Source organism: Eleginops maclovinus, chromosome 3, assembly GCF_036324505.1.
Source record: "Eleginops maclovinus isolate JMC-PN-2008 ecotype Puerto Natales chromosome 3, JC_Emac_rtc_rv5, whole genome shotgun sequence".
NCBI lineage: Eukaryota > Metazoa > Chordata > Actinopteri > Perciformes > Eleginopidae > Eleginops > Eleginops maclovinus.
Window position 1 is genome coordinate 5,961,150 of NC_086351.1, and position 19,162 is coordinate 5,980,311.

General features: G+C 40.1%; 1 protein-coding gene across 1 annotated transcript; it reads right to left on the minus strand.

Moving 5' to 3' along the window:
* Positions 1 to 2,374: 2,374 nt before the first annotated feature.
* si:ch211-1i11.3 (mitogen-activated protein kinase kinase kinase 5) lies at positions 2,375 to 18,507 on the minus strand. The gene is made up of 28 exons (XM_063879973.1): positions 18,029 to 18,507; positions 17,807 to 17,946; positions 16,950 to 17,137; positions 16,660 to 16,828; positions 15,939 to 16,045; positions 15,674 to 15,844; positions 15,387 to 15,499; positions 14,705 to 14,864; positions 14,401 to 14,551; positions 14,076 to 14,180; positions 13,711 to 13,760; positions 13,002 to 13,097; positions 11,780 to 11,864; positions 11,480 to 11,613; positions 10,686 to 10,813; positions 9,603 to 9,739; positions 9,375 to 9,480; positions 9,109 to 9,266; positions 8,679 to 8,880; positions 8,301 to 8,469; positions 7,807 to 7,972; positions 6,571 to 6,756; positions 6,368 to 6,473; positions 6,031 to 6,277; positions 5,319 to 5,431; positions 4,245 to 4,342; positions 4,071 to 4,147; positions 2,375 to 3,883 (listed from the first exon to the last, which is right to left on the minus strand). Exons 1-28 carry the CDS (start codon positions 18,363 to 18,365, stop codon positions 3,787 to 3,789), a joined length of 3,996 nt encoding a protein of 1,331 aa, XP_063736043.1. The 5' UTR covers positions 18,366 to 18,507; the 3' UTR covers positions 2,375 to 3,786.
* Positions 18,508 to 19,162: the final 655 nt, after the last annotated feature.

Here is a 19,162-nt window from a genome sequence, read left to right on the forward strand (position 1 = left end):
AAATGGATGGGTTGCCTTCCGAGTGTCAGAAACACAACAGAGATAAACAAAGGGTGAAAGGTCTGGAGGTCACACTGCACAGTGAGGCTTTGTCACACACACACACACACGCACACACGTACACACGCACACACGCACGCACACACACACACACACACACACACACACACACACACACACACACACACACACACACACACACACACACACACACACACACACACACACATGCTCTTTACACATGCACACACACATAAGATTAGTTGTTTAATTCACCTCCCTGGATTACAGCCAGGATTAATGCTATATGCCTCAGCACTTGTAAGGGAATATTTATGTCCAGCTGTGACCATTAAAGCTGTCCATCAATTGTGTCAGCCGTGTGTCGCCTTTGGCTGCTATTTATAGGCTGTTATTTTCAAAAGTGTATTGGAACAAAAGAGATAACATGACATTACTGGCTTGCAGTTTATCTCTTTCAAAAATAATTCCTTCCTCCCCCTGAGGGTGATAAAGTAACAGAATTCCTCTGTCTCCTGAGGGACATAATACTGCAGCCATGTACTTGGTAAAACATTACCTGAAACAAATCTGTGAATGACCACTACCGTATGTAAACAAATCCTGACCTGTCTCAAGTTTCTGTATGTCAATCCAACACTAATTCATACTATTTATGTACGTGTCGAAATTCCAACACAGTATCAGTGTCATCAACACTCAGGGGAGTTACAGCAATGTAAAGAATATGCTCAATATCTGCTGTGTGATCATGTTGCACACTTGTACTGTAGTGTCAAAAAAATGTACGGCAGGGACAAGGATGTACCAATTTAGCAAGAAAATAATGAGGAGAATGGCGTTGACCTGATATGTAATTTACGTCATTACCTGCAGGCATTTACGCATGTGAGTGCACACTACATACTGACCTCAGTATTAGAAACACAGCAACCAGCTTGTTAGAATCAGGAATACTCAGAAATGCTTTTTTTTTTGGTTAAGTAGTTGTGATTATACATTATGAAACAGACAAAACACTTTTAATTAACAAGCTCTTGAAGTGGTGGTGCACTCAAGACCAGAGCCACAACTGTCTGCTTCAGAGCTGAAATGAATGTCTGATTCAATCTGCAACCTCACCTCTGCATTATTCATAAAATCAAGCAAGAAATGGCTATTCATGTTGCCGCAAGTTGAGACCAGGACACTGGGGTGACCAGTCCAATGGGAGCTGGCAAGGAAGAGAGGATGAGCTCAGTAATCCCCGGGGTTCTGGGCCTCCCTGTGTGGCGTCCTCAATCCCCCCAAGAGCCTGCCAAAATCCCCCCGACAGCAGCCCTCGTTATTTGCCTATCAGCGACTTAGCCTCACCCCCAGACAGAACAGAGAGGGATTTACTGTAGAATACAAGAGAGTAAGAACAGAGAAACAATAAGGATAACACAAACATACATTCCTTATATAGAGATATATAAATCCCCCAGCGATATGAAGAAAACTAGAGAATGTAATGTCCCTGAGAAGTTAAAAAAAAAAAGCATTATGATAATAAAATAAATGGGAGCTTTAGGATAACTTTTCCATTGCTAGTATGAACAATAACCAGTGACAGTCCTCTCACTATTATAAATAGATCAGTTTTCCTACATGAGCCACGTTGAAAGTGACTCCTGCCATAATGGTGCGGTGGCCGTGCACCATTATGGCTAATCAAAGCTAAAAGTTTGCATCCTATTATCCGGACAATTCTAATGCTATTGTGTTATAAAGCTCATTAGAAAAAGGGGGACTCAGGGGGTTGCATTACATTCAATTATCTGAATTAGGAAATGAGTTTGAAGTGTCAGCTGCTGCTTGTATTGTAGCTCTAAGGCACTGTGACTCACACTTAACGTAGCACGTTAGCATGCTAAACATGACCACAGAAGAGAGCCATGTGGATACAGGTTTTAATTCTAGCCGAAGAATATCTAATTTAGTTTTAACCAGAGTACAAGGTATCAGAAGTTACAATATCGGTTGTTGTTTTTAGAGAAACCAACCATATTGTTTTGCCAAAATGCTAACCATTAGCATGTACAGCATAAACTAGAACAATCTTTCTAATGTCATGCATCCAGAGAATATTTCTTGGAGTATTCATCCCAAGATTAATTTATAACACAAATAACTGGGAGGCAGGGTAGTGGAGTGAAGAGACAGGATAATGCCAAATTGAATTTAGTTGATAATATCAGAGCATTAATTTCCTGTCTGACACCTTCCAAGGACAGAGGAGGAGGATGTCTCGCATGATTTATTGGCTCTACCTTCTGATTTGTTCAGTGTTCTAGATTATTTCAGAGGTAATTTAGGATTGTCATCTTAAATGTGAGAGTCATGATCAGCATTTATTCCAAAATGTTTTTGGACCTGATGCTAAATGAATGAATAATGTCATGAATTAGTTGACACAGCAAATGGAAATGGCTGTTTTAAATTATAGTTGGAGCTGATGTTGTATACAGTTTGCATTTTAATAATTTCCTTGGCAGCATGTAGGTTATCAAACATATATACATATAACTTACATTACCATTCATATAAGCACACAGGTTGTATAAAACACATGTAAATACACCCATTAAAAAAATGTTACACCCGAAAATGATGAATAAGACATTAAACATACCTTAAGTGACTAAATTGTGATTTGAAGCCAGGACCTGTTTTTCAATGAAGTCATGTCTTGTCCTATTGACAAAGCACTAGTGCTGACATGCATAACAAACCTTGGTTGAGCTTATCAAAATAATGAACATCAACTGATCTCACACAGGACCACTGAGATTAGGCAATAAGGACACACAGGAAAAATCATGTGTGTTTAAAAAAAAAAAGGTGTGAAATGTGTTTGCCGACAGCTCAATCACCCAACAGTTTGATCCTGACCTTTCCCTCCTCTTATATTAACATTTGTTGTATTACTTAAGCCTGACTCCCAAGCCTTAATTCAACACTTTTACCCTGAGGAAGTGGAGATTACTAAAAGAGGATTTATGAGTAAAAAAATAAGTCTGCGGCTCGAACAGTAGCCCTACATAGTAGCACAGCTAGACAATAAAACACACATGAACCATGTAATAGACACAGTCAGACAAGCAAAGCCTCTGACGATGTTTCTAAGGAGATGTAAACATTGTGAAAACAGATGACGAAACATGTGGGGAGTTTTAAGACTGCTCGACGCTTCGTCACTTCTCCCAACCTTCATGACACTCTGAAAAAACTGCCCACACTGAAACAAATGTGGATAATAAGCTAGTCTAAGACATTTTAAGTTCCTGTTTATTATGCGCATGAGTACTAACAGGATGTACAAACAATCAGTTTTTTGCCCAGACATTTATCTGATATAAAGTATGCAATTAGAATCTTAAGTCAGAGTTTTCTGTAACACACAGTAAAACAGGATCATCAGAAGGAACCGTTAAGATATATTAATGATATTTTTTGCAGATAAATAAATACTCTACAAGGAAGCTTTTAAAAAAAGGCATAATAAAATCCCACTTTTCAAAGTCCTACAAAAATATGAAATACTGGAAATATCTTAAATGTACTAAAACTGCAAGAATTGGTCAGTTTCTGTTTGACAAAATGACATTCAGTTCAACAAGATAACTAGAATCTATCCTGCTTTACATCACTCCCATGCATGTTCACCATTGCCTCACTTCCTCCAGATGACACAGGACCAGCCCGTCAATAAATCTGTCCTTTGATGATCAACATCAGCAGCCATTAAAGAAGAGTGTCCTCACTGTCCTCATTGTGTGTGCTGAGCTGTGTCTTCCTCCGAGCTCTGATGGCTGCCCAGATTCGACACAGCATGCCACCTCTGAAAAAGTAATTTTGGACAGAATGAAATACAGTGTTACAAGCGTGCCACCTCTAACACCACCGGGGCTTTTTGATGAAACTCAAACTAACGAGGTAGACTGCATTTTCTCTACGACACCATCACTCCCCTCTTACATTTCTGCATGGAAAGATAAGAGTGAGTGTGATGTGTGGCGGCAGCTCACCTTATTCCACAGTACATCAAGTCATCCCTGGAGGCCATGTAAAGGAGACAGTCCAAGGTGAACTCATGAGAGAGCAGCTGGAAAAAACAGGATCACACAGGTTTGGATTTGTAAATGACTAACACCTAGTAGCTTAAGGAGCAAAGAAAAGTGCTTATTTTAAGTTGAGTTTACCTTATTTATAGTATCTTTATCTACAGGGACAGACTCGAGCCAGCGCACCAAAGCCCTTACTTCTGGATTTGAGCCTTTCTGTGTAGCCAATCCACCGCCTATAATGTTCACAGAAGACAACCATTCAGACAGGCTGGTGCCAATTACAATATCTCATGGTGTTAATGTTACACACTACAAAAGCACTTGTTGTGTTTACGCATGCATACTCTAAAATCATTATCCAAACTGCCATGTCAAGTTTGAGCACATTAGCTGTCGATCTGAGGGTCTACGCCTCCGACAAGAACCAGTCAGGCAGAAATCCAGAGCCTGAAGCTGAGGCGTGGAAGGGATTAACTGGTACAAGTGTTAAGAAACAATAATGGGAATCACTGACTGTATTGATAATCCAAAGAGGGCTTGGACCCCTGATGCAATACTGGTCATGCTTCAGCGTGCACGTTTATACATTATTGGCCAACAACTTAAGAGACAGGAAACAGCAAAATGACTCATCGACTTTTTTAAATTTCCTCCGTGTTGATTAGTGTTGTTTCAAATTTAACCAAAAATTACAAGCAGGGGAACCATAACAAACAGACTGACTTTAGCTGGATTAAGATGTTTGATATGGTTCTCTGATCAAATACACAATTATTCGTGAATGTTTTTTGAGAACGTGATGTACTTGATTGGTGTGTTTGGACTAACGCAAGTCAAAGCTATTGTCAGAAGATTATGTCACAACCATTACATAGATTGGATAAGAGGTTCAAGCCTATTTTAATATAAGATACTTATACGAGTGTGTGTATTGCAAAACTGCCCTCTTTCAGTCAACATTTGTGTGTCCATTTAGAGTGTTTTTTTTTACAGGTCCTGTAAGGCACATTGTCAGGAGAAAGCACCAGCAATAAACCGACATGTGAACATCAGAACAAAGATACAGACTTGATTTTGCCATTTCAAACAACAAATTAGCTTTCACAAATATACTTTTTTAACAGAATGTGTATTTTTTTCAATGTACTGTAGTGGTGCCATCTCCTCCTTTAGCCATAGCAGTCTCAACATGCATAACAAAAACTTTACCTTCACTGGCTGCTTCCTTCATCAGTGCATCTATCTGTTCCTGCTTCCTCCTGACAGAATTCCTCAGTAGCTCCTGATATTCACTCTCCTTCTCATGCAGCTGACTCAGCAGTCTGAAACAAAAACATCCATCATTACTCAGCAGAAAGCAGTGCCAGCCAAAAAACAGCAATAATCACTGTGTTTCGCTTAATAGAGATGCCAGTGTTGGTGGTGTTTTTAAATGGCAAATCGACTGCATTTATAAAGCACTTTTTCAGTCCCCTCAACGCACTCTTACAAGTCAACATTCACACGCATTCATACAGAAGCAGAGGCTGCCATACAGGTAGCCACGTGCTCAAGGGAGACTAACAAATGAACACACACACACATACTGTGTACTGTAGACAATGTCACCAAGAAAAATGTGGGAAAAAGTATCTTGCCCAAGGACACCTTGACAATCTGCCTGCAGGGGCTTTTGATCTACCCACCAAGCTTCTGATTGGTAGATGACCACTCCTGAGACAATGCGGCACATTGTATATTTCCACAGCAAAACAAATACATTTACAATCCAAATATCAGTTTATGTAGCCCTAAATACTACAACTTTACATGACGATAAGACAAGCTGCTATTCATCCAACATTTCCCAAACCAACAAAAATGATTGCAGCATGTAACACGAACATAACATTTTATACATTTAAAAAACCCTGAATGCTACCTGCCGGTCTCTATCCGCATGTCTCTCAGTTTCTCACTGAGGGGAGAGTTGCTGTTGAGGACCAGGTCTGTAGGGGAGCTGGGGCTTGCAGTAGGCAGAATCTCATGTGTGGATGTTGTCTGCTGCAGGTCTGGTGGTACCCACACCTGGTCCGGGACAATGACTACAGGAGTATCTGGGTCAGCAGGCTGCTCGTCAGGAGTGCTGTCTTCAGTTTCAAAGGAGGACTGCAGCTGGAGTTTCAGCTCTGAGACGGGAGAGGTGGGAGGAAAGGATGAGGCACAGATGATGAATAAATAAAAATACTAAACTCACACAGTATAAGCTGAAGGATTACCTGGTAGGAGCACAGTGATGGCGTCCTGCACGGCCTGTCTCAGCAAATTGTCCAGAGCAAACATCCAATGAGGCTTCACTTGCTGTTGCCTCAACACCTTCTTCACCTGGATACAGAGCAGAAAGTTTAACATTAGTAACTAACTTACTTAGTCTACAGCTCACAGGAGTATAATCACCACTGTTGAGTCTGAAGGAACTTACTGCATCTTGGAAGCTGAACAGCACCGCCTGCAGGCCATTCAGAGATACCGCAGCAGCGAGCAGGGTGGCTTTAAGGGGCAGCAGGCTGCTAGTCAGCTGCTTCCTGTCCGGGGAGCGGATGTTGTCTCCCAGGGAGTTGATGAGCACAGTGATGTGATCTGCAGTCAGCGATGATCCCTCGCCATACTTGAAACAGAAATAAAGTTTTTAAACATAAGAAACACAAATTCTTCATGTCACAATAACATACCACCCGTGTGCTTTCCCTTAAATACAGTAAAACAGAATTAGCAGAGCACACCATTAACATTGCATCAAATATTTAACTTGGGGACAAATATGTTTTTATTTTTCTGAAGACAGAACTGTACCGTACAGTTATCTTTCTGAAACAACTAAAGGACTAATTTATCTCAGGAATAATAATATCTTTTTTGGATATAAGATGTCTTTTTTTCCAGTAAGGACAAATTGAAACTTGGATGTAAAATCAATGACAATATTACAATTATGATTATTTTCATGTTTTTATGGATATTTTACTCGTTGCTCAATAGGTTATCAGAAATAAGTGCACACACCCCAGATGTTAACCTTTTTATCAGTATGATATGATTTCAATCAATATTATACATCAGCTATTATCTCTTTAAGTGACATAAAGCTTGCACCAGTCAAAGAAAAACAGAGCATTTAAGGTTACTCTTTGACATAAAATAAATATGACAGAAACCGCCAAAGCTTACAATGTTCTTGCTGTGTTTCTTGTGGGGGACATAACAGCTTTGGAGTAGTGGAAAACAAATGCCACTCCTAATGTTAAATAAAAAGGCAGAAATGCCCTTAGGCTCAAGATTATTAACTCACATCATACTAACCTGAATCGATGTATCACACCAAGGTTTCGTATTTTGGGGGATTTTGGCTATGCAAATATTGCAACAACAAGTCTGGACAATTTGTGTAATATCCATTTCAGATCATATCCAGAGATTCAGGGAATCATGTGTTTATTTCATTTACACAAGAATGTAATTGCCTACTAGATAGGACATGAATTATTCGTGGACCAATAATGAGGATCTGAAACAGAAACAGGGGCTGAATATTTGCTTTAGTTAGATGCCCAATCATTTAAAGGAAATCCTATGTATTGTTTATGTTATGTAGGAGCCACACAGTTAATACATTTTACAATATTTTGTCTTTTGTTGTTGTGACTTTTTCTTTACCCACCTGAGGCACAGATTCCTGTATATGAGAGACGACATGGCTGATGTAGTCAGTGAGGACTCGGTGCAGTGTGGCTCTCCTTTCGCTGTCCTTTCTTAGCATAAAAAGACCAACGTTTTCCTCTGTGGTGGCTGGACTGCCCATTTCTAATGGAGAGTCCTCTGGTATTCTGGATGGAAGGGGGCAATAAAGAGATCAATCACACCAGATAAACAGATCGACATAGTAATGTATCTACTCAAATAGAAGCTATACTAAAAAGAAAGGAAGATAAGACATTGAGGATTTATGATGCAAGTAATAAATGGTCTTTTGTAGACCGTAGCATTTAATACAGTGGCATTACACTCTTTGGGTGCCTACACAGGATGTAGCCTCACAAGACTATATGACTGTAACCTTGATGTGGTTTGCCCCTGATCTAAGATCCTGCAAAACAATAGCTGATGTAGAGATTGTACATTTTCTATCTTCTGTTGAGCAATAATGTAACTTACAACAGGTAGCTGTTGGTACTGGGGGTGCTTTCAGACATTTCATTTACTACGAGGGGGAGCTGGTGCCTTCTGAGGTCAAGGGAACAGGACAGGTCGATTGAACCTGTGTACGAATCTGTGTCCTCCACAAAGATGGAGATAGGTACAGACAGGCTGCGCTGGTAGTCAGCTGTGAAACCAGACAAGACTGTGGTTAAAAAATAGGACATTAACCAGGTTACAACACAAGTGTCATCAGTTGTAAAACAAACAGGTATAGAAATAACAACTGACAAAGCATTTTGTAATTGGAACAAAGAAAGCTAGATAAACTGGCTGATGAAGAACTGACAATATATGTGAGAAAGTAAAGCAGTACGTGAGTTTGGAGTGTCTCACCAGCAGAGAGGCCTTCTTTAGGTTCCGATTCCTGCGGGGTCCTGGTCTTCTTCCTGGGGGACGACCTGAGGAAAGTGTCCTTCAGCAGCTCTGTGGCCGTGGCTCTGTCGTCGGGGTCCGGTAAGAAACATTTCATGATGAAGGCCTTCGCCTCGTCTGACATGCACTCGGGCACCTTGGGGTGGATCTTAAACATGCCCACCTTGATGGGATAATGTACACGTTACTGACAGAGTTTGACCATACAATTATGTCAGTTGTTGATGTGCTCTGTAAGTAAATAAAATGAATCCTACTTGTAAAAAGCACACTTCAACAAATAAGTCTTAGTTTTGATTGGGAATTTGCCTTTTTACTGAAACCCTTGCTAGCATGTAGAGCTATATGTATGTATAAACATCTACCTAAAATACAACTTTCCCTTATTTACCTTGAACATGGCTGCTTGCGGACTTCCCAGCTCATGAAAGGGTGGTTTGCCCGTTGCCATTTCTATAATAGTGCATCCTAGGGACCAGATATCAGCCGGCTTCCCATAACCCCGAGGACCCTGGTCTATAATCTCTGGGGCCATGTACTGAAGAGTTCCTATTGAAAAAAATCAAAAAGGTGATCAAAATGCACCCACTGTAATCAGCAGGCAGATAAAATGACAGTATGTCCTTGTGATTGAGTTAAAAGCAGAGAGCATCTCACCAGTAAAGGTCTCAGTGCAGGGGTTAATCCCTGCTAACCGTTTGGAGGTTCCAAAGTCAGAGATCTTTAACACTCCACTGTAAGTGTTGATCAATACATTGTCACCCTGCAGCAAACACAAAAAGCCCACGTGATGTTCCACAAATATTACTATCTGAGACAATAAAGTGAAGTTGTTGTTGAATTATCTGCCATTTGTCTCCAGAAGTCCAATGATGCTCTGCTCACCTTTATGTCTCTGTGGACTATCTGATTGTCATGAAGGTATTTGAGCCCCTCTAGGATCTGTTTGGTGTAGAAGATGATGGTGGCTTCATTGTCTTTCAGGGGACCCCATTTGGAGCGGAGAAGAGATGACAAACTTCCTACAAGCAGTAAATATCATATTAATTAAGCCGATTCCTACTTTCTCGCATCTACATGAAGGCAGTGATGAGAATAAACATGATTTATTCTGTTTGTGCTGCGTTGGAAAATGCAATACTGTTTTTGTTGAATAAGAAATTACTCAGCATCATGTGGCAATATCAAACCAAGCTAGGGAATTGGAATTCCTCCCACATCTTCAAATGTTGTTTTTTTACAATCACGTCAGAGTCTGCACAGATTTTTCTTCAATGAGTAGGATGTGTGAAACCGCCCATTTTCTTAAAACTGACTTCCAGTTTATATTACACAATCACAACTCCACTGAACACAAGATAGACACTCAACTTCCTTAAGACTTATTGTAATAAAGGCATCATCCTGTTACAGAGGCAGACAGATACTAGGAAAATTCAAAGTTGTGAGAAGGGGGCTGGGCTTCCTTTAGTTGGGACTTCAAAGGAAAAACGGCATGACTTCTTTCCAAGTCTATTTTCATTCAAATGAAGTTTTAAAGATCATTGATCCTCCAGTGACTTACATAAATACAAATGTACTTCTGTAGAACTATTAGTTTGTGTTAAAATGAAAACAGTTCAACACTGATGTTTGATTCGCTCTTTGAGAAAAGTGGAAAGTGAAAAAAGTAAAAATCCACGAGTAATTGTAGAAGTGAACGCATAAAAATAACACAGAATTTGATTAAATGATCACATGTGTAAAGTTGGTCTTCAGGTTTTCAATGCTTGAATGTAGCCAAATATTAGCTTAAGACAGCCTCAGTCAGTTTCAGTAACTTCCTGTTTTTAGATACAATACTTTCGTTTTAAACACCTTATTTTATATGTTTTTATAGCCAGTGTATTTTGCCAATGGTATACAGTAATAGACAAGTTACCCTCTACTGCTCTTTGAAGCCAAGAGTGTACAAATCAGGATTCATACCTCCAGGTACTTCGTCCATGAAGATCTTGATGAAACCGTCCTGACTGACAGAGCCCAGGTACTGGACGATATTTCTGTGTTTTAGCCTCTTGTGCAGAGCTATCTCCTCGTGGAGGGGCTGGGAGTACCTGGGGAAAAAACAAAGCATAATAAGTGGAACAGAGAGGTAGTATAGAGCATTTCTACTCCTCTAACTAAAGCGTTCACATTCAGGATAATGATTTTATCCCAATATCTGTAGAAAATTAACTTTCTTTAGTGTGTGTGTTTTTGTCTTTTTGGCAAATACATAACACTTAAATAGGAGTGTAAAGATGCGGAGAGTGTGCATTATTTCCCTTTTAATTGTCATGGATCTGTCGATATCGGTATAAACCAACACTCCAAATCTGGATAACAACTACTGCCCCTACTCGTGTAACACAATGTTTCACAGCTTTATAAATACAAACATAATATTGTGCCGTGTCTTGGATACAAATGCAAATGCTTACAAAGGAATTTAAATATCACATTTCCTCTCATTATTTCCATAAGACACCGCAGAGCTATTTGTGAAGCTTAAAGAGGAACAAACAAAGAATGAATAGTCTGAAAACTCAAAAATCTCCCCTTAGATTCCTAAAAAGCACTGGGGATCCATAGCATGCTACTGAGGAGTTTCTTTGCCAAAACATTTCCCTTTAAGGCCACAATGGAACAAAACATTCTTGTGAGAAAAACGTGCAGCTTAGCGTCTCCCAGTATGGGCTGACTCTAGAGGAAAATTAGTAAAAAGTGTTGGTTTCTCATACATGCTGTCCTTCTCAGGGATTTCCTTGATGGCGATGCGCACTTGGTTGCTCAGGTCTCTCCCAGCATACACCACACCGTACGTCCCTTTACCCAGAACCACCTTGTCGCCATTCTCATTGGTCTCATAGACAAACTGTGGACAGGAGTGAAAACAGCATGAATTAGGAAGTATGATAGAGAAATGTGAAGAGAACAGACGTTTCATTCAGGGAGTTCTGCTATTTTCCTGACATGTTGAGGCAACTGAGACCTAAAATAGAGAGGACTCTGCCTAAGAGGAATTGAGGACTGTGACTGACCTCTAGTACTCCCTCTGCTACATGGTTCAGGTCCTGGGCGTTGTCGTCAGCCTGCTGCAGCAGAGAGTTCACCAGCTCGCAGAAACTAGTGGAGGAAGATCGTAGGGAGATATTTATGTAGATGAGAATGTGTGTCTTAAAATAACGTTGTTGTGAAATTCCAGTTATAAGGAAAGAGAATACCAACAACATTTCAAAGAAGTTACCAATGAGATTAACACCTGATATGTGGAAGAAAACATTCAACTTTCTGAATAGATCTGACTTTGGAGGCTTTGACCACAGTGCAACGTTTTTATGAGCGTCTCCCAATTTTGTTTACATAGTACACAAAAGCATACATGCACGTGTGCGAGCCTGTGGGCGACAATATAGGCAGTCCTGGTGCTTTGTACTGACGATTGTCCTGATCAACAGATGCAGGTGGCAATCTTTGTGTATTCAGTCTATGGTGGTTGCAATGGCAGTGAAAAAAACAGCTAGCAACAAAGCATGAACCTATACAATGCAAAATGTAAAAGACTTTTTACAGTTGGCTTTGCAGATGTAAAATGAGGAAGGAAATTTACTAAAAAAGTAAACCCACAATGCATATTAGTGAGAAGCACTGAATGTAAACACAAGTCTTGTTTACCACATACCTTGGGGCATTTTTAAGGGATCAGTTGACCAAAATCTCCAAAAAGGAAATACCATTCAGCTATGCAGAAAGCTTCAGTTTTACTTGCATTTTTTGGTAGGGGCTTCCAAAGGAAATTATCTACAGTCTTAAATTATTCAGGATAATGTATGAGGATAAAGGAGTTCTTTGAGGTCACTCCATTATATTAATGTGGCAGCTAAAGTTTTAGCGGTGGGTCGCCCAAAACTGAATCTATCAGCAGAGGACAGAAGAGTTTAGTAGAAAATGTATTTTTAAATTGCTTTTGATTCTTTAAGTTGGACAGAAAAATATGTAAAAGGGGATTTCCAAGAAAATAAAGGAAAGAAGACTAGTTCAATCAGATTGTATTGAACTCGTTACGTTACGAAACCTACTAAACCTTAGTCTGCAAAGGTGGTTGACGTATTTGCGTGACGTCTGATTATGTTCCCGTACCCTGTAATGATGGGCTGCTTCTCTCTATTCAGCCAGTCAATTGGTTGGTGAGCAAGTAAATCGCATTGCGTCACTTCACACATTCTGATTCGCTGTTTCTTTGCCAATGTATTAGTTACTCACCCTTTGCAGTGAAGCTCAGAGGGGAAGCAGAGCTGGAAGTCGTCTGAGTTGTAGTGGACATACAGGAAGCAGCTCCGCTCATCAATCGTTGAAACACTTAGGAGGGGAAAAAGCAAACAAGGATTTGAAACATTTATAATCCCGAATTGAATTGTTTAGGGTATGCATTGCATTGTCAAGAACTGTAAATAGATTTGTGCTAACCATAACCGATTGAAACAGACTCAACCCATTTTCTGTTCAGGGATTAAGCAGCTAATGTTTGCAATACAGAGGGTTTTGAGTAAACAGTTGGGGGGAATTGATTCATTCGGTAAAAGCTGATGAGTAAGGCCCTTCACAAAAGAAAATATGTTTTTTACGTCTTTTCCCAAACATTTACAATCTGATAAAGTTGTTTGTTTGGTCTCCTTTAGTGACTGAGCAGCTGACGGTTTTGGGTATTTGCTGACAACAGCCCAAGTGGCAAATCGGCAGACAATATAAGGCCAAAGTACACAGTAAAAGTGATCAGTAGCAAGAGAGAAAGCAACAGACTACATGACAATAAAGAGTCAAAGCCTGACACTATATTAACAGAACAGGATCTGGCTGTCTGGCCAAGGTTTCCCAGACAACCTTTGTGTGTTGCACTTCGCTGCAGGCTTGAACACACCCAGAACTCAGAGTAGATATTTTGAGTTGTTAGCACATGCTGTAAAGCACCAACCTCACTCCCCGAATTTCAGAGGCTGGGAAAGTCCACTGGTGTAAGCCTTTCTGTAGAATCAAGGAGGAAGGATAAAGATTGTTGACTGCTGAAACACACTGCATTACACATGCAGCCTTTATTTGCATGCATGAGAAATACAAGAGAGGGAAAGTAAACAGTCCTGAGGTATGAAAGTAGGTCATTTTTTCCCACATAGTGACGTTTTCATAGAACCCACCCACACAATCATCCTATTAAACATTCACTGGGTCATAAATCAGTGTGAGACTTTCACAATGCAATTTATTTTGCAATCTGTATGTATTGCAGGAAATATGTATTCAGATAAGAGTGTGGTTCTTACAGAGCAGGGGTCGACATACCTTTAAGGGAGTTACGTGTTTCAACTGGACAGTGCTACTTTCATCCTCCTCGCTCACACACACAATTGCTGGTTGGAGGAATTTACTTGGCTCCAGAATGAGTACCTGAAAAGCAGAACATTCTGATTATATTACTGATATTTTGAAACAACCACAAGCTTATCCTTTATTTCTCATTAGAGGTTTTTCTTTAAAAAATCCTGAACAAATATATGTATTCATGCATTACAGTAGTGTGTGTTGACCTTAAGAATAAAATGGACATAGGATGGAGGGCGAATGTTTATTGTTACAGTAAGGGTCAACGTTATCCGTGTGATCTTACTGGGCAGCGGCCTGTGGAGTCAGTGGGTTTACAGGTTTGCAAAAGCAGCTCCATCCAGAAGTCCAAAGTTTCCTGTTTTGGAGATTTCACTTCAGGGAGCTTCGCAAACTGACGGTACAGGATATAAGTCTCCATAATGGATGCAACATACCTGAAAGAAGTATTAACCTCATTAATCCACAAAAGATGAACATGGATATAAGACCAAAATCCCTCTGAATGGTTTCTTACTCACACAGGGGTTTCTGATTTTTTACTCCAAACAATGTACATGATTACCACTATTCAAGTATTGAAGCCTCACCATACAGGAGCATTGAGTTTGTAAAGTTTATCTGAGGCCATGATCACTTTCCGATGTTCATTAGCGAGGATGTTTGCCCCAAGGTAGAAGCCAACATCCCAGTAATCCTTCATCTTCTCCAAACTGCCCTTTCTACCGAGCAGAGTGCTTAGAGTCACACCTGAACACCAACACAGAGCAAAACAATTCATTAAAAAATTCATATTAAATTACATGTATATTTACAGACTAATATTAGTTTTTTTGGTTTAACGACAGACAATGGCCCTCTGTCCAATGATAAGCTCAGTCACTCCTTGGCATGACAAGCAGGTGTAAAAAAAACCAAGAAGGGATGGTGATTTAACCCACAGACAATGTAATGCATACGTGAACAATTTAATGAATTAATTCATGACGTGAAATTGACATGAAATAAGCTTTGCAATGATTGGTTGTCTCCATATTGCAGTGTATCTTAAATCTATTTCAAATCTAGCCTGAATTTTCAACTCTCACATTCAAATAATGGATTGCATCATAACTAAGAATAAGGTTAATACACCTACAGCATAGAGTGTAATGTACAAGTTGTATAAACTTAATGACACAATAAGACCATAAACTTTTATTCCTTGCCATATTTTTTTATCAAAGCCAGTATTTGTCATTGATTCTTTCTGATAAAGAGAGGAGTAAGCACCTATTTTGCGCAGTTCAATAGAAGTGTCAAATTCATGTCCAGCTGCCATCAGGAGGACCACGTTGTTGATGGCCGAGTGAAGAGTTGGCTCCGTCTCAAAAGCTTTTCCATACCTGACAAATGATATAAAAAGAGCAATAATGGATAATGATAGAACACTGCAAGATAGAGGGCATCAACAAAAGGTATGCAACATAAAAGTATAACGAGCGACAACAACCTTAACAATGTAATTGTGGAGTCTGTAATGAAGTATAAAAGACAGACAAAAGACAAAGTGGTTGTACCAATAGCAGGCCTGGTCTCTGCTGCGCTCATCAGTGAACCCAGAGCTCATGAACATGTCTTTGTAGATCCTTCCACACAGGCAGTAGATGTCTGAGGCCACATTCACCCCCGAATCCACGATGGGTAGAATCGCTTCTAAAGCCTTAGCGCGATCCCCGGGGCGATTCCTCCTGAAATATTTGATCAAATTGGCATTGATGAGCTTTGATTAAATTGTGTTGACTTATAAACTAACTATACATGCAATGGAGGCTTTACGGGTACCTGTTCAGAGCAAAGATGTAGTTAAACTTGATATTCTGATGTCTTGCTACCAGACACATGGGCAGGTCGTTCAGAGTCTCCACCAGTTTGATTATGGCATCGTAGTCCTGAAAGGGTGCAGAATTACAATGCATTATTGAACATGCTTGGATGTAATTACAGTTAATAATTTACATGACTACTAGATTTATCAACAATAATCATTTAAACCTCATGGTCTACATTTCTATGTTACACTTGACACCTGACATGCAATCTGACCATGGGTTTCGGTCATATCTGTTTACTGAAAAGAAATTTCAACCAGATTTGTACTTTGTTCATGTTGCAATGTGGGTAGTTAATGTGCATGTATAGAGGGTTCATCTCAATCATAGCATTAATACATTAATATTTTCACAAGAAATCACTGGCTTTTATTGTGTTCCAAGCAAATGTTCCTTTAACGTAGTCAATTAACCAGCTAATGATCTATAGGTGTTTTGTGAATCTTATTAAAAATCCAACATTTTATGGTCTGATTACGTGAAGGTTTGTAGTTTTTCTATAAAATGAATCTTTTATATTAGGATATTTGTTATTTTTCTCAAACAATGTTAACAATTGTAATATGACATTTTGGGCTCTGAACTTAAAACCATGACCTTTTACACACCATGTCATAGATATACTAATCTGCCCATGTAAACCATGCAGTCTACAGTATGACATAAATACACACCTGATTGTCTCTGTAGGACAACAGCAGGTTGGTGACTATATCAGGGGTGAGCAACTCTACACTGTCCAAGCGTTTCTGAATGCGGCTCAGCTCCTCACTCAGGGCTGGGCCGCTGAATCGCTCCCGTGCCATATGAATCTCATGCCTGATCGACTCCCGGAAGTACTCACTGTCAGCACAAGAGGAGTCAAAACATTTCAATGCCTGTTTAGAAATCAGCAAATGCATGTGCAATCTGAGATGTTAAAGCATACGATGGTAAACAAAGCACTGCTGTGTGTGTGTCTGACCTGGACTGAATATGTACATTGTTCAGCAGATGCACCAGTCTGTCCACCAGCGGGGTCAGCAGGGGCTCCAGCTGGAAAGTAGGCTGCATCAACTCACTGATACCGTTCATCATCGCAGCATCACAGGCAAACACTTTGCCCTGAGGGGACACCACGTAAGGGAGGAACGTGTAGCTTCCACACTGCTCCTAATGGAACAAAATACACAATCATACAGGGTTCAATACGCAATGGGAGACCATGGAAGCGCTAAGGTATCATTGACTAGCTGATGTGTTTTTGCTTTAAATGCTATGTATCGTTTCATTTAACACCGTGAATAGAATTGATTTGGTAGTGATTTTCAAATGGTCTTTGGCCTCAATCATCAACACAGTATTGCTCTATCAAATCACTTTTTATCTATAACATTTCACAAAATACATGATTTCATTTAGAGGTATTGCCTGTTTTTTTACATAACTGTGATTTTGTGCCACTGGCCTCAAAATAAACAGGTGCCTTCATTTTAAATAGTTATGGTAAGGTGTTATTTTTTTTACATTTTACAGACAAAACCATCAATCCATTAGTCAAAAAGGGAGAATCAGCAGCAGTTGCAAAAATCAATTGTATGTCTCTGTTGGCTCCATTATCTCACTCTCATTAACTCATAATGCAGGACTTAAGCTCCTCTTTAAGTGGTGCCTAGAATGCCACACATTTTCAATTATATTCCAATGATCAATTATCAAAATTGTAAAACTATTTTACACAGATTTTGGTTGACAGTGCAGTGTGTAATACATTGCTAAAACCCTAGTGCAATCATCACATATTCAGAACAAAAAGAGAAGCATGTGTTGCTTTTAAGGTACCTTTACAGCCGGTAGATCACTATCTTGCTTGTAACAATACAGTATTATGTTATTGTTCATGCTGAAACTTTCTCTCACTCCCAGGTGATAGAACAGGGAGGTTTGGCAGAAAGTGTCACTCATCTCCACCACTGCTACATCTGCGTTGGGGATTAAATAGAGCGGGTTAGTCAGCGTGGTTGGCGTAGTACTTCACCCAGCAGTCAGCATGCCTGCACTTGCCTGCGTTGTAGAAACTTTCCAGGATGTCCGTAGTGCCCAGGGATATTCTCTCAAATGGGATTGTTTTGAAAACTGCCTGTGCGTCCGCGCAGGCTTCCTTCAGACATTTCAGGGATAAATTCTCCTCAGTCTGCGGCATGGACGCGTCCTCGTTCACAATGTATGCCACGGAGACAGCCCTGGTCCGACTGCGTGGGGAAACGATCGGTCTAACCGAGCCGCTGGCAGTCAGCTCTATTGCCAGAGAGTCCTGCCACAAACTTCCAGCTGACACCCACACTGGATCTTTCCTCTTCAGCTCGTGCAGGCTCATTCGCCTGCGCTCCGAGGTGTACATGTTGTCACTTATTCCAAAACTGGAACTCAATGCCTTTCCTTTCTAGTGACAACTTCCATTAGAAATCTATCAACACGGTTTCTTGTTCTTGTAATTCCCCAGGTGTGTCTCTGCCCCCGCTCACTACACATATCCACTACCATTCCCGGACTCTTCCCCACAGGACCCGCCCTCTCCCCCTCAGCTCCGCCCGTTGACATTTTCAGAATGTCACTGAACGCCACACTGCCTCGACTCTCGCATGACCTCTGCTGTGAAAAGCTGTTATACAATTCCGATAGTTACAGGTGAACACTGATGGGATGGTGTCCTAACCATAATGCAACATTTGAAAGAACATTATTTATTTCGTTCTAATTATGTCTTATTGCATATAAAGGAGGAAACAAACCTGTGTTTGATCCTTAAAAAAAAAAAAATCAAGTCCGAGATGCAAATAGACATGTGGGTAGGCTGGGTTTGGGGGGGTGGGGTGGGGGTGGACATGTTATTTTGTCGTACTTCTCTTGCTTCCTCATCGGTTGACATGTCGGTTTTTTCTTCATGTATTTCCCTTTAAATGAAACAATAACAAACTAAGAGAGAGCATTCAGCCGTCAGTGAGGATTTAACGTTATAGCTCAACAAGGGTTGAACCTGGGGACATTCTTAAATATTTACTTCTATAAGGAAAGCTTAGATTTCCAGTTCCAAACCACCCCAGCTACGCGAAACAAAAAGTAGTTAGTCACAAATTTACAAATGCTTAGTTTTAATGTTTGGTAATCTTACATTAAAAATGTTGACATAAAAAATAG

What these genes read in the sequence shown, in the direction of transcription:
- si:ch211-1i11.3 (XM_063879973.1), bottom strand. Translation starts at nt 18,365, where the DNA reads ATGTACACCTCGGAGCGCAGGCGAATGAGCCTGCACGAGCTGAAGAGG. An exon ending in TCTGAGCTTCACTGCAAAGG is followed by an intron (nt 11,865 to 13,001) that starts GTGAGTAACTAA and finishes TTCCTCCACTAG; the next exon opens with TTTCTGCGAGCTGGTGAACT. An exon ending in TGTTCAGCTTCCAAGATGCA is followed by an intron (nt 6,474 to 6,570) that starts GTAAGTTCCTTC and finishes CTCTGTATCCAG; the next exon opens with GTGAAGAAGGTGTTGAGGCA.